This window comes from Hyla sarda, chromosome 6 (genome assembly GCF_029499605.1).
Source record: "Hyla sarda isolate aHylSar1 chromosome 6, aHylSar1.hap1, whole genome shotgun sequence".
In the NCBI taxonomy this organism is placed as follows: domain Eukaryota; kingdom Metazoa; phylum Chordata; class Amphibia; order Anura; family Hylidae; genus Hyla; species Hyla sarda.
The window spans coordinates 57,025,476-57,039,272 of NC_079194.1; the positions used below are offsets into that span (position 1 = coordinate 57,025,476).

The 13,797-nt window shown below is 46.6% G+C and overlaps 1 protein-coding gene across 1 annotated transcript in view; it reads right to left on the bottom strand.

Moving 5' to 3' along the window:
• The window catches only part of LOC130275623 (cytochrome P450 2D15-like), a 75,985-nt gene that overhangs the window by 26,496 nt on the left and 35,692 nt on the right, over positions 1 to 13,797 (bottom strand). Inside the window, exons 3-5 of the mRNA XM_056523815.1 lie at positions 12,930 to 13,082; positions 5,402 to 5,559; positions 1,203 to 1,376 (exon numbers count right to left, since the gene is read on the bottom strand). Of these exons, the coding sequence (XP_056379790.1) occupies positions 1,203 to 1,376; positions 5,402 to 5,559; positions 12,930 to 13,082 (485 nt within the window). The remainder of the gene's footprint in view (positions 1 to 1,202; positions 1,377 to 5,401; positions 5,560 to 12,929; positions 13,083 to 13,797) is intronic.

Genomic DNA, 13,797 nt, shown 5'->3' on the forward strand with positions numbered 1-13,797 from the left:
CTTTTCAGTCAGTATATTTGCTATTACAGCAACTCTGAAACTCTTCATTCATCTGCTTCAAACCGGTTACCTACAACTCTGTGCCAACATTTTGCTTGGAGTTGAACAGAACGTTCAGTTTTTCCACATTGTTTGCAAGTTACATAAGTCTCTGCATTTATCATTCCTGTACCTGACACTACGGGCACAACCCATTTCACAAAAGAATTGTTGGGTTTACAGTGGACCATCAGGTTAGCCAGACCACCCTGCCAGATGACATCACCATGTATTGATACCAGGGGCGTTACTAGGTCTCCGATAGACACAGGGCTAGAGCCCATAGCCCAGCCACATCCCCTAACCACACCCTCAGACACACCCCTTAACCACACCCTCAGATACGCCACCAAGAGAATGCACAAAGCATTATCAGGGACATTACTCCCCATTCTGGTGATTGGAGGGTATCCCAGCAGGTAGACCTCACCGATCACCTAGCTATCCCCTATCATGTGGATAGGGGATCATTTAAAATCTAAGAGCAATGGTTGGTGTGATGAGAATACCAATGCCAGATATATAGTGTTTTTTTTATTATATTTTTACATTTTTTATTTAAAAAAGGTGACGATTTATTTTTATTTTTATTGGGGGAGGTTTTTTTTCCTACCTGGCTGATTAGCAAATAAAGAGGGAACATCATGCATTTTTTTTCTTTTTTAACCCCTTAGGGATATGCACTGTAAATGTATGCTGCAGTGAGTAAAGTCTGTCTGCTGCGAGGAGATGTTGTTCTCCCGCTCTCTGCGCCTAGCCGAAAGGCTGAAATCTTCTGAAACTGTTGCTATGTGCGGAGGGAGAACATCGGGGCTGACAGGCACCAGTAGCATCATGTAACTTCCCAGAAACCACCACTGTCTTAAAGCAGTGGTGGCAATTAAAAACAAAAAAAGACAGTGGTAGCCAGAGACCCGGGACTATGGGCCTGAGATCCAGGGCTACAGCCCCGTTAGCACCCCCCCTTGGAACGCCCCTGATACCACGGCACTACAATCTACAGCTAGCCCATCTACCACTCCTGTCCTTCCCTTGAGTATCACATTACAACATCGTAGCAATGTTGAGACCCCAGCCAGAACATATATATGCATGAACATACATATATACCTATGAAAGCAGAAGAGAGTCCTTATTATATAAGAATATAAAAGCTCTTTTACTTTTTCCATCTCCACTAGGTAGGCATCAATAAAATCACGGACAAAGTTTGGATTCCAAGTCTTCTTATGCTCTGAAACTATTTCCTTTAAGAATTCAATAATTTCATACTCTGGCTTCATCACACGATCAATAATCCATGGGATTTTCACTAGAACAGGAATTTCATTTATGATCTAAAAAGAAAAACCAAAAATTGCATAATATTAATTACAATAATTGAATAATAAATGAATATACAGCATGTGTCCCTAGATATATATATATATATATATATATATATATATATATATATATATATATATATATATCTAGGGACAAAGCTATTCAGCCCATTATAACTGCTTTTGGAGACAAAATAGCTATGTTTATACCTGTACTATGTCTAACCTCTCCTTGTCTGAAAATAGATGCTATTCCTATACATATACTTGTCGCAGTGTAAAACTAGCACTCACCCATTATGAGGATGCCTACCTGTCAGCATCTGAGGTAATGTGATCCATCATAAGCAGAATGGACATATGTTGCAATGTACGTCTATTGAAGCTGCCATTTCTATGTTTATCCCAAAAAAAATTGCATTGTAGAAATCCTAACATTCTGTCAAATCAGTTTTGTGAAAAAATTGTTTGTTATTTTCTAGTCAGATTCAGTATGCCTTAGATCCTCTGAAGGCCCCAACATGGCAAAACATGTCAGGGGGGCAACACTTGTTTGATTTTAAACCGGTTCTTAAGTTAATATAACATGATAGTAGGAATAGAGAGGAAATGTGAACCTAACATCAGTCAGTGTGGACTGTAGCACACAATACCTTACCTATCAAAATAATTTAGTATCGACGCACTGCACATTTTATAAAAGAAAACTGCTTTTGAAAATCCCACCACTAGGGGTCCCCATGCCTCCTGGGGCACTGATGAGACCCACAGGTGCATGAGCATGTCCAAGGGTCATGGACACGAGATGGCTGATTGACAAGGCTGCAGGAGGGACACAGCCTGCAGCAACACTACTGCAACACAGAGTTTTACCAAACATGTGCCTCCAGCTGTGGCAAAACTACAACTCCAAGCATGCCTGGACAGTCAAAGGATGTCTGGGCATGCTGGGAGTTTTAGTTTTGAAAAGGTTGTAGGCAGAGTGAGGTAGGGGGAGGAGTCATCACAGTGCAGGTAAGAGAAGGACACGCCCCCTACCTTTCACAAGATAAAAGACATTGAGCAGCTGTAATATGCTATTTTTTTGTGAAATGTGGGTGATAGAGACATAAAAATTACATGTACATGATCAGGAAGAGGTACTGAGAAACATGTAACAGTTTTTTTTTTATTTTTTTGGATTTGATAGGTACACTTTAAGGATAATTCAAACTACATAATCCGCACTACTGTTACGCTGAGCGCTCCGGGTCTCCGCTCCTCCCCGAAGCGCTCGCAGCGTTCTTTAATTCGCAGCGCTCCGGTCAGACCTGCTGACCGGGTGCGCTGCGATATTGCTCCCTGCCGGGATGCGATTCGCGATGCGGGACGCGCCCGCTCGCGATGCGCATCTCGGTCCCCGTACCTGACCCGTTCCCCGTCTGTGTTGTCCCTGTGCGCATGGCCCCGCTCCTTAGGGCGCGCGCGCGCCGGGTCTCTGCAATTTAAAGGGCCAGTGCACCAATGATGGTGCCTGGCCCAATCACCTTGATTAGTTTCCACCTGTGCACTCCCTACTTATACCTCACTTCCCCTGCACTCCCTGGCCGGATCTTGTTGCCCTTGTGCCAGAGAAAGCCTTTCCTTGAGTGTTCCTAGCCTGTGTTCCAGACCTCCTGCCGTTGCCCCTGACTACGATCCTTGCTGCCTGCCCTGACCTTCTGCTACGTCCGACCTTGCTCTTGCCTTATCCCTTGTACCATGCCTATCTCAGCAGTCAGAGAGGTTGAGCCGTTGCCGGTGGATACGACCTGGTTGCTACCGCCGCTGCAAGACCATCCCGCTTTGCGGCGGGCTCTGGTGAAAACCAGTAGCTACTTAGAACCGGTCCACCGACACGGTCCACGCCAAACCCTCTCTGACACAGAGGATCCACCTCCTGCCTGCCGAACCGTGACAGTAGATCCGGCCATGGATTCCGCTGAGGTGCCGCTGTCAAGTCTTGCCGACATTTCCACGGTGATTGCCCAGCAATCCCTAATGATCACCCAACGAAATCACCAGCTGGCATACTTGATCACCGTGACACAGCAACTTCAGTCACAGATACAGCAGCTGCTGCCGCAGATACAGCAACTTCAGTCACAGACACAGCAGCTGCAACAGCAACAACCATCTCCTCCGCCGGCTCCTGCAACTCCTCCGCAGCGACCGGCCGCTCCTAACCCCTGCTTGTCCCTGCCGGACAAATTTGATGGGGACTCTAGACTCTGCCGTGGTCTCCTGCCTGGGAAGGCCCTGCCATGTGCCACACCGCTCGGAGCACCTCTCTCACAGTATCCTTTGCAATCCACCCCTGTGCCTCCCGCCGAGGAGGCTATGCAAGTGGATCGGTCTCGCCTGACCCCTGAAGAGAGGACTCGCCGCAGAAAGAAAGAAGATTTACTTCTATACTGCACTGTGCGTTACCGCACAGAACCCCTGCTCTTGAGCATGGAACTTTTTGTTTTGCCCAAACGCTCCTCTGAAGTCCTCCTCGGTCTGCCATGGCTCCAACGCCACTCCTCTACCCTTGTCTGGACCACCAGGGAGATCATGAGCTGGGGTGCTTCTTGCCACAGAAAATGCCTCACGTCTGCTCCCAGTCCCGTCAGTCAAACCTCTGTGTCTCCCCCTTTACCTGGTCTCCCCAAGGCCTATCTGGGCTATGCTGTGTCTCCTCCTCACAGCCCCCGTCCTGTTAACACTCTGCCCCGTGCCAAGCTTCACCCTCTTCCCTCCCTCCCCACCCCCACGCCTTCTTGTGTGCCCGCTGTTGATGTGGTTTCCCGGGGCTTCGCTACCATCTGGAAAAAGACTCTAAAATCCCTCATACTAGCCTCTTCCCGGGTGAAGAAGCTTGCCGAAGAAAAAAGAAGAACTCCTCCTGTTTTTGTGTGGCTCTCCACCAAGTATATCCGCTTCCGTGTCCCCAGTTTTAATCTGGGACCACGTTATCTTGGACCCTTTGTAGTTGAGTGCTCAGAGGAGAGATCTTGGGAACCTGAGGACAACATCCTGGACAAAAGTCTTATCCTCAGGTTCTCAGGCTCCAAGAAGAGGGGGAGACCCAAGGGGGGGGGGTACTGTTACGCTGAGCGCTCCGGGTCTCCGCTCCTCCCCGAAGCGCTCGCAGCGTTCTTTAATTCGCAGCGCTCCGGTCAGACCTGCTGACCGGGTGCGCTGCGATATTGCTCCCAGCCGGGATGCGATTCGCGATGCGGGACGCGCCCGCTCGCGATGCGCATCTCGGTCCCCGTACCTGACCCGTTCCCCGTCTGTGTTGTCCCTGTGCGCGTGGCCCCGCTCCTTAGGGCGCGCGCGCGCCGGGTCTCTGCAATTTAAAGGGCCAGTGCACCAATGATGGTGCCTGGCCCAATCACCTTGATTAGTTTCCACCTGTGCACTCCCTACTTATACCTCACTTCCCCTGCACTCCCTGGCCGGATCTTGTTGCCCTTGTGCCAGAGAAAGCCTTTCCTTGAGTGTTCCTAGCCTGTGTTCCAGACCTCCTGCCGTTACCCCTGACTACGATCCTTGCTGCCTGCCCTGAGCTTCTGCTACGTCCGACCTTGCTCTTGCCTTATCCCTTGTACCATGCCTATCTCAGCAGTCAGAGAGGTTGAGCCGTTGCCGGTGGATACGACCTGGTTGCTACCGCCGCTGTAAGACCATCCCGCTTTGCGGCGGGCTCTGGTGAAAACCAGTAGCTACTTAGAACCGGTCCACCGACACGGTCCACGCCAAACCCTCTCTGACACAGAGGATCCACCTCCTGCCTGCCGAACCGTGACAACTACATATCTTCACTATGTCTGAACATGTCATACTGACTTCTATTACATACTTCCTGATAAAGGTTCTAATCCAATTCCAGGTAGAATTATCTGTCCTCTAAACACCATGGTCACATGCTTATTTCTTGTAAGTTGTAATAACAATTAATGATATATATGATCATGTCATATTTTACAGTATGTGGATATCAGTATCATGTTGCTATGAAGCTTTTAAAGTACCTGGGCCAAGAATCCAGATTCAGCCTTTAAAGCCGCACTAAAGAGACGTAAAAGTCGTTGGAATTTTGCATCCTCGTAGTCAAACCGATCCCCGAATGCAATGGAGCAGATGACATTGGCAACAGCATTGTTTATAAGGAAATGTGGATCGAATTGATCTGCAGAAAACACAACAATCAGGCTAAGTTTCTACTTGTTTTTTTTGTCCTGCATTTTTTGGGTTGAAAAAAAATGCCTGAAAAAACGCCAGTGCAATTGCGTTTTTGAATTTGTGTGGAAATTGCACCTTGGCAGTTTTTTTTTGGGTACCCAAAATTTGTTGGGTACCAAAAAAAAAAAAAAAAAGTATGCAGCAGTGATGGAAACATTTTTATTAAATGAAATGTAATTATTTCATAACAACATTTTTATTATTTTTAATAAAGTGTGTGTGTTTCCCTTTTTTCTCTATTTTTTTTTTTTAGGTAGTACTACTACTCCCAGCATGGAACAGACTGTTCCATGATGGGAGTAGTAGTACCTGTACGATAGACATATCGCCCCGGGTGTCAGTCCTAACACCCGATGCGATCGTCCATAATATAGCATAGATGTGGAGCGGCTCTATACAGCGCTCACATCTCTGCTCTGTACTCCGGCCAGTGATGTGAATAGAACATTACTCGTTCATATTTTCAACCCAGAGTGGTGATTGGCCGGATAGTTGCAGCCAATCACAGCTCTGAGGGAAATATGAATGAGTGAGTGGCCGGAGTATAGTGCAGAGATGCGAGCGCTGCTATAGACAGGACGATCGCAGCGGGTGTCAGTAGTGATACCCACTGTGATGTGTCCTTAACTGCAAGTACTACTACTCCCAACATGGAGCACACTCTGCTCCATGCTGGGAGCTGTAGTACTTGCATTAATAGACAGATCGCAGCGAGTGTAACTTCTGACACCCGCTGCGATCTGTCTATTAATGCAGGTACTACAGCTCCCAGCATGGAGCAGAGTGTACTCCATGTTGGGAGTAGTAGTACCTGCAGTTAAGGAAAGATCACAACGGATGTCACAACTGACACCCGCTGTGATCCTCCTGTATAATGAATAGATGCGGCCGCTCTTCTATGGTCCCCTGCACGACCGTATAGATACACATAGTCATATATCCCACAGAGAGCTGTGATTGGCTAGAAACATCTAGCCAATCACAGCTCTCTGTGGGAAATATGAATAGTTGTTTATATACGGCAGTGCAGGGGACCATAGAAGAGCGGCCGCCGCATCTATAAATTATACAGGAGGATCGCAACGGACGATTTCAATTGAATTCAATTAGTACAGGTACCTACTACTCACATCATGGAACAGTGTGTTCCATGCTGAGAGTAGTAATACTACCTAAAAAAATTTAAAAAAGAAAGAAAAAAAGTGAAAAACACACACACACTACATTTTTATTATTGCTGGCTACATTTTTAAGTCCCTGCCCACTCCCACATAAATTGATCTCTGTTTAAAAAGTAATAAAAATTTTGTTATAAAAAAGATACATTTCGTTAGATACAATTTAGAGATGAGCGAACTTACAGTAAATTCGATTCGTCACGAACTTCTCGGCTCGGTAGTTGATGACTTTACCTGCGTAAATTAGTTCAGCCTTCAAGTGCTCCGGTGGGCTGGAAAAGGTGGATATATTCCTAGGAAAGAGTCTCCTAGGACTGTATCCACCTTTTCCAGCCCACGGGAGCACCTGAAAGCTGAACTAATTTATGCAGGAAAAGTCATCAACTGCCGAGCTGAGAAGTTCGTGACAAATCGAAATTACTGTAAGTTCGCTCATCTCTAATACAATTTTTTACTTAACTACTGTATCTTTTTTTTTTTATGGTACCCTACGAAATTTTATTAAAAAAAGGTATCTCTATCACTTTTTTGGATCGCTAAAGTCCAAAAAAGAAAGAAAACCGCCTGAAAAAACTCCAAGGCTAAAACCCACATATCGTTTTTCTTGGCATCTTTTAGACTTCTATGGGAGAAAAACTCCACAATTTTGACAAAAAAATCGCCAGTGGCTCAACATGCTGCGATTACTGAGGATCTTAAAAACGCCAAAGAAGAGTGAAAAAACGGCAAAAGGATTAAAAAAATGCCAAAATGAAAAACGCCAAGTGGAATAAGAATTTAGCGATTTCTCATTGATTTACAGCTAACATCTGGCCGCAGCGTTTTTTGGCCGAAAAAATGCCATGCGGACAAACTGGCGTCTTTCTTGGCGTTTAAAAAAAAAAAAAACAAGTAGAAACTTAGCCTCATGTAGATAAATAAATATATAAACGACATAAATGGTCAGAAGTTTGTGTAATAGTATGACATAGTTTTGTTAATAATTATTTGTTTATAGTACTGGGAAGTATTGGGTGAAATTTATTAAACACTGCACCTGGTGGAAACCAGTAAAAAGTTGTACATTTTTTGTACACAAATTACTAATGGGAAACAGAGGGGCTTAACTACTACAGCGGTCCCTCAACATACGATGGTAATCTGTTCCAAATGGACCATCGTTTGTTGAAACCATCATATGTTGAGGGATCCGTGCAATGTAAAGTATAGGACAGTGGTCTACAACCTGCGGACCTCCAGATGTTGCAAAACTACAACACCCAGCATGCCCGGACAGCCGTGAGCTGTCCGGGCATGCTGGGTGTTGTAGTTTTGCAACATCTGGAGGTCCGAAGGTTGAAGACCACTGGTAAAGGAAGTTGTACTCACCTGTCCCTGCTCGTCACCGCTGCCCGGGATGTCGCCGTCCAACCCTGTCGCCTTGTCCCCGACGCTCCGGCAAGACCTCTGCTTCCCCGGCATCCACGCTCTCCGTCGCCGCCATCACGTAGCTACGCACGCCGCTCCTATTGGATGACGGGACGGCGTGCGCGGCGACGTGATGACGTCGATGGAGAGCGCCGACGATGCAGGGATCCCGAAGAAGACGCACCGGAGCCCCGAGGACAGGACAGGACAGTGATCGTCAGTGGAGCACACCGGGCACCGTAAACGGCTATCCGGTGGCAGCTGAAGCAGTCTGCGCTGCCGGATAGCCGTTTACGCGATGGCCCCGACATACAAAAGCATTGTATGTTGATGCTGCCTTCAACATGCCATGGCCTCTGAGAGGCCATCGCATGTTGAAATTATCGTATGTCGGGGCCATCGTAGGTCGGGGGGGTCACTGTATATGGTAGTAGTATGAGGGCCTTACTACTATATGGGGAAGTCTGGAGGCTCTAATTACTTTGAAGAGAGTTCAGAGAAGAGCTACTATACTAGTACATGGATTGCAGGATAAAACTTACCAGGAAAGGTTAAAGGGGTACTCCGCCCCTAGACATCTTATCCCCTATCCAAAGGATAGGGGATAAGATGTCAGATCGCCGGGGTCCCGCTGCTGGGGACCCCGGGGATCGCTGCTGCAGCACCCCGCTATCATTACTGCGCAGAGCGAGATCGCTCTGCACGTAATGACGGGCAATACAGGGGCCGGAGCATCGTTACGTCACGGCTCCGCCCCTCGTGACATCATGGCCCGCCCCCGTCAATACAAGTCTATGGGAGGGGTCATCACGCCCCCTGCCATAGACTTGCATTAAGGGGACGGGCCGTGATGTCATGAGGGGTGGAGCCATGATGTCACGCTGTTCCGGCCCCTGTATCGCCCGTCATTACGCACAGAGCGAACTCGCTCTGCGCAGTAATGATGGCGGGGTGCCACAGTGGCGATCCCCGGGGTCCCCAGCAGCGGGACCGTGGCGATCTAACATCTTATCCCCTATCCTTTGGATGGGGGATAAGATGCCAGGGGCGGAGTACCCCTTTAAATGACCTTAACATGTATAGAAGAAACAGGAGACAGAGGAGATATGATGAAACTTTGAAACTGTTATATACATGTTTCTTTCTATTATTTACTTATGGGCATACTTGGTTTTATAGAGCAATATTGAAAGAATAAACTGTAAGACAATGAATGCCATAGTGCTTTAATACCTCCTTTGTATTGTAGGATATGTTTAGAATATGCAAAGGAAACACAATCCTTGCGTGGGAAGAAAATGATGCTCCTCTTCTGTTGCTCACATCTTTTATTTACACACATTGGAGGAGATTTATTAAAATCTGTGTAGAGGAAGAGTGTTGCAGTTGCCCATAGCAACCAATCAGATCTCTTCTTTCATTTTTAAAGAGGCCTCTGAAACAATCTGGTGGTTGCTATGGGCAACTGCACTACTCTTCCTCTACATAGGTGAGCACATTACCTGTCTGTCCTCCTACTATCCATACCAAGGAGATAATGGCACTTAAACATGTTTTTTCTGTGTTCTTTAATTTTGCATACTGTATTATGGGGGAGATTTATCAAAACCCATGCTGCCCATAGCAACTAATCAGATTTCTTCTTTTATTTTTGAAAAGGCCTCTGAAAAATAAAAGAAGCAATGTGATTGGTTGCTATGGGCAACTGTATCACTTTTCCTCTGCAAAAGTTTTGATAAATCTCCTCATATATGTTTTAATATCACTGTAATAGGAAAGTCACCTGTCAGCAAAGTTTTACAATTCCGTCATATCTGTTCCTACCTGTTTGTATCAAATCACTCAGGGGAAGCAAAGTCTATGTAAATACACTGCTCAAAAAAATAAAGGGAACACTAAGATAACACATCCTAGATCTGAATTAACATAGCTGAATGTGCTGACAACAAAATCACACAAAAATTATCAATGGAAATCAAATTTATTAACCCATGGAGGTCTGGATATGGAGTCACACTCAAAATCAAAGTGGAAAAGCACACTACAGGCTGATCCAACTTTGATGTAACGTCCTTAAAGTGGTACTCCAGTGCTTAGACATCTTATCCCCTATCCAAAAGTTTGGGGGTAAGATGCCTGATCGCGGGAGTCCCGCTGCTGGGGACCCCCGTGATCTTGCACGCGGCACCCCGTTTGTAATCAGTCCTCGGAGCATGTTCGCTCCGGGTCTGATTATCGGCGACCACAGGGCCGACGGTGTGTGACATCACGCCTCCTCCCCCGTGTGACGTCACTCTCCGCCCCTCAATACAAGCCTACAGGAGGGGGCGTGATAGCTGTCATGCCCCCTCCCGTAGGCTTGCATTGAGGGGCAGAGCGTGAGGTCACACGGGGCGTAGACGTGACATCACACGCCGTCGTCCCTGTGGTCGCCGGTAATCAAACCCGGAGCGAACGCGCTCCGGGGACTGATTACAAACGGGGTACGGAGTGCAAGATCATGGTGGTCCCCAGCGGCAGGACTTCCGGTATCAGGCATCTTATCCCCTATCCTTTGAATAGGGGATAAGATGTCTAAGCACCAGAATACTCCTTTAAAACAAGTCAAAATGAGGCTCAATAGTGTGTGTGGCCTCCACGTGCCCGTATGACCTCCATACAACGCCTGGGCATGCTCCAGATGAGGTGGCGGATGGTCTCCTGAGTAATGTCCTCCAAGACCTGGACTAAAGCATCTGCCAACTCCTGGACAGTCTGTGGTACAACGTGGCATTCGTGGATGGAGCGGGCCAGTCCATAGCATCAAAGCCTTCCTCCTGCAGGAACTGCTGACACACTCCAGCCACAAGAGATCTAGCATTGTCTTGCATTAGGAGGAACCCAGGGCCAACCGCACCAGCATATGGTCTCACAAGGGGTCTGAGGATCTCATCTCGGTACCTAATGGCAGTCAGGCTACCTCTGGCAAGCACATGGAGGGCTGTGCGGCCCCCCCAAAGAAATGGCACCCCACACCATTACTAACCGACCGCCAAACTGATCATGCTGGAGGATGTTGCAGGCAGCAGAACGTTCTCCATGGCGTCTCCAGACTCTGTCACGTCTGTCACATGTGCTCAGTTTGAACCTGCTTTCATCTGTGAAAAGCACAGGGCGCCAGTAGGGAATTTGTCAATCTTGGTGTTCTCTGGCAAATGCCAAACGTCCTGCATGGTGTTGGGCTGTCGGGCCCTCTACCACCCTCATGGAGTCTGTTTCTGACCATTTGAGTGGACACATGCACATTTGTGGCCTGCTGGAGGTCATTTTGCAGGGCTTTGGCAGTGCTCCACCTTGCTCCTCCTTGCACAAAGGCGGAGGTAGCGGTCCTGCTGCTGGGTTGTTGCCCTCCTACGGCCTCCTCCACGTCTCCTAATGTACTGGCCTGTCTCCTGGCAGCGCCTCCATGCTCTGGACACTATGCTGACAGACACAGCAAACCTTCCTGCAACAGCTCGCATTGATGTGCCATCCTGGATGAGATGCACTACCTGAGCCACTTGTGTGGGTTGTAGACTCCGTCTCATGCTACCACTAGAGTGAAAGCACCGCCAGCATTCAAAAGTGTCAAAGACCAATACATCTGCCAGGAAGCATAGGAACTGAGAAGTGGTCTGTGGTCACCACCTGCAAAACCACTGCTTAATTGCTAATTGCCTATAATTTCCACCTGATGTCTGTCCCATTTGCACAACAGCATGTGAAATTGATTGTTGCTTCCTGAGTGGACAGTGTGATTTCACAGAAGTGTGATTGACTTGGAGTTACATTATGTTGTTTAAGCGTTCCCTTTATTTTTTTGAGCAGTGTTTATATATATATACATATATATATATATTTATATATATATATATATATATATATTTTTTTTTTTTTATTACCTATAAAGATGCACAAAATGGCATATAAAACCAAGGTCTAACAGGCAATGACAAATTAGCTTGTGTGTAAAACCACTTAAAGAAAAAAAAGAAAAAAAGAGAATTGAGCATTAAAACCAGTAAGCTTAATGGGTTTGGCTAATTTATAGCTTATGTAGATCAATTAATAATTATTATATGTGCAGCGCGTCTATGAGAGTATTGGAGATAGCAGAATGGCTCTTCCATAGAGATATATGGAAAGGACGTGTCGGCAGCCGCTTCATGTGGGGGTTGTGACGCGCCGGTCCCGGGGAGAGCCAGGGCCTCTTACAGGAGATCAAGGGGAGTCCCAGTGGTCGGACCCCCTTCGATCTAAAGTTTATCCCTTTTCCATTGAATAGGAAATATTTTTTTTCCTCTATGATACTGCTCTGCTCAAGATGTAAGATGGAATATTTTTTATTAATAATATGCAAACATACTTTATTTGGCCTTCATAAACTGAGGAAGAGGTTGTTCCCACACCTTTCCTGAGACCTCTTTGGTATCTAATAAACCTACAACTAGTCTTTAGGACCATCATGGGCGGCCAGTAATGGTCTTATCTAGGAGGTCATTTCAAGGGTTTCTTCTAAGGTGAACACCAGTAATGGTTCATTTGATAGACATGGATCCATAGGTACTGGACACTAGACCATGTCCACCAGGTATAAAAAAAAAAAGCACCAGGAACAGAAGTGTCTCAAAACCCGGTTGAAGTGTAGATCTAAATATCAGTTAAAATATGTTTATCTATTCAACAAGTCTTTACGCAAACATCTAGCACTCACCTTTCTGGGATTTAAATGCAGAACACAGACACTGGGCTTCTTCTGTCACTCTTTCCTCGAGAGATTTCTTGCCCATCCCAAAGTCTCTAAGTGTTGACAGGGTAAACCTTCTTTGCTCTTTCCATGAGCTTCCATATCGGGCCAGTACTATGCCTAACAAGAACACATGAAATAGCAAAGAAAAAAAGAAAAATTTAGGAACTCTTGCAACCAGTTGGCATACATTAAACTTGCTCTGCAGATTTCTGGGAAAGACTCTAATAAATGATATGTCAGATATGGGATAAGTGTAAGATCCTGTGGCTTCTGACTGCTTTGAACACCCCCCCCCCACACTTACAATGTTTAAAATAGCACCCTGACTCCTTTTGTTTTGAGTAGAGAAGAGGGTAGGTATAGGCATCCCCACTCCATACAGCCAAGCTCTGCACTTGGTTATCTTCGACTTCTCAAAAGACAATAAGTGGAGCAGTGCATGCCAACCGTTCTATGATTGCAAGGGTCATTGGGGGAGGGGGGGAATTGGGGGTTGGAGTGGGGACTTCTTACCGCTGGGTAGGAAATAAGTAAAATTAAGTTAAAATACCCCTTTACCAGAGTTTGTTAAAGGGGTACTCCACTGGCCAGTGTTCGGAATATTTAGTTCCGAACGCTATGTGCACGCTGCTGGTGTCTACCACACTCCCTAGTGATGTCACATCACACACCCTCAATGCAAGTCTATGGGAGGGGGCATGGTGGCCACCACGCCCCTCCCATAGACTTGCATTGAGGGTGTGTGGTGTGACGGCATGAGGGGGCGTGGCTGACCCCTGCAGGACACACACAGTGTTCAGAACTAAATGTCCCGAATGCTGGCCAGTGGAGT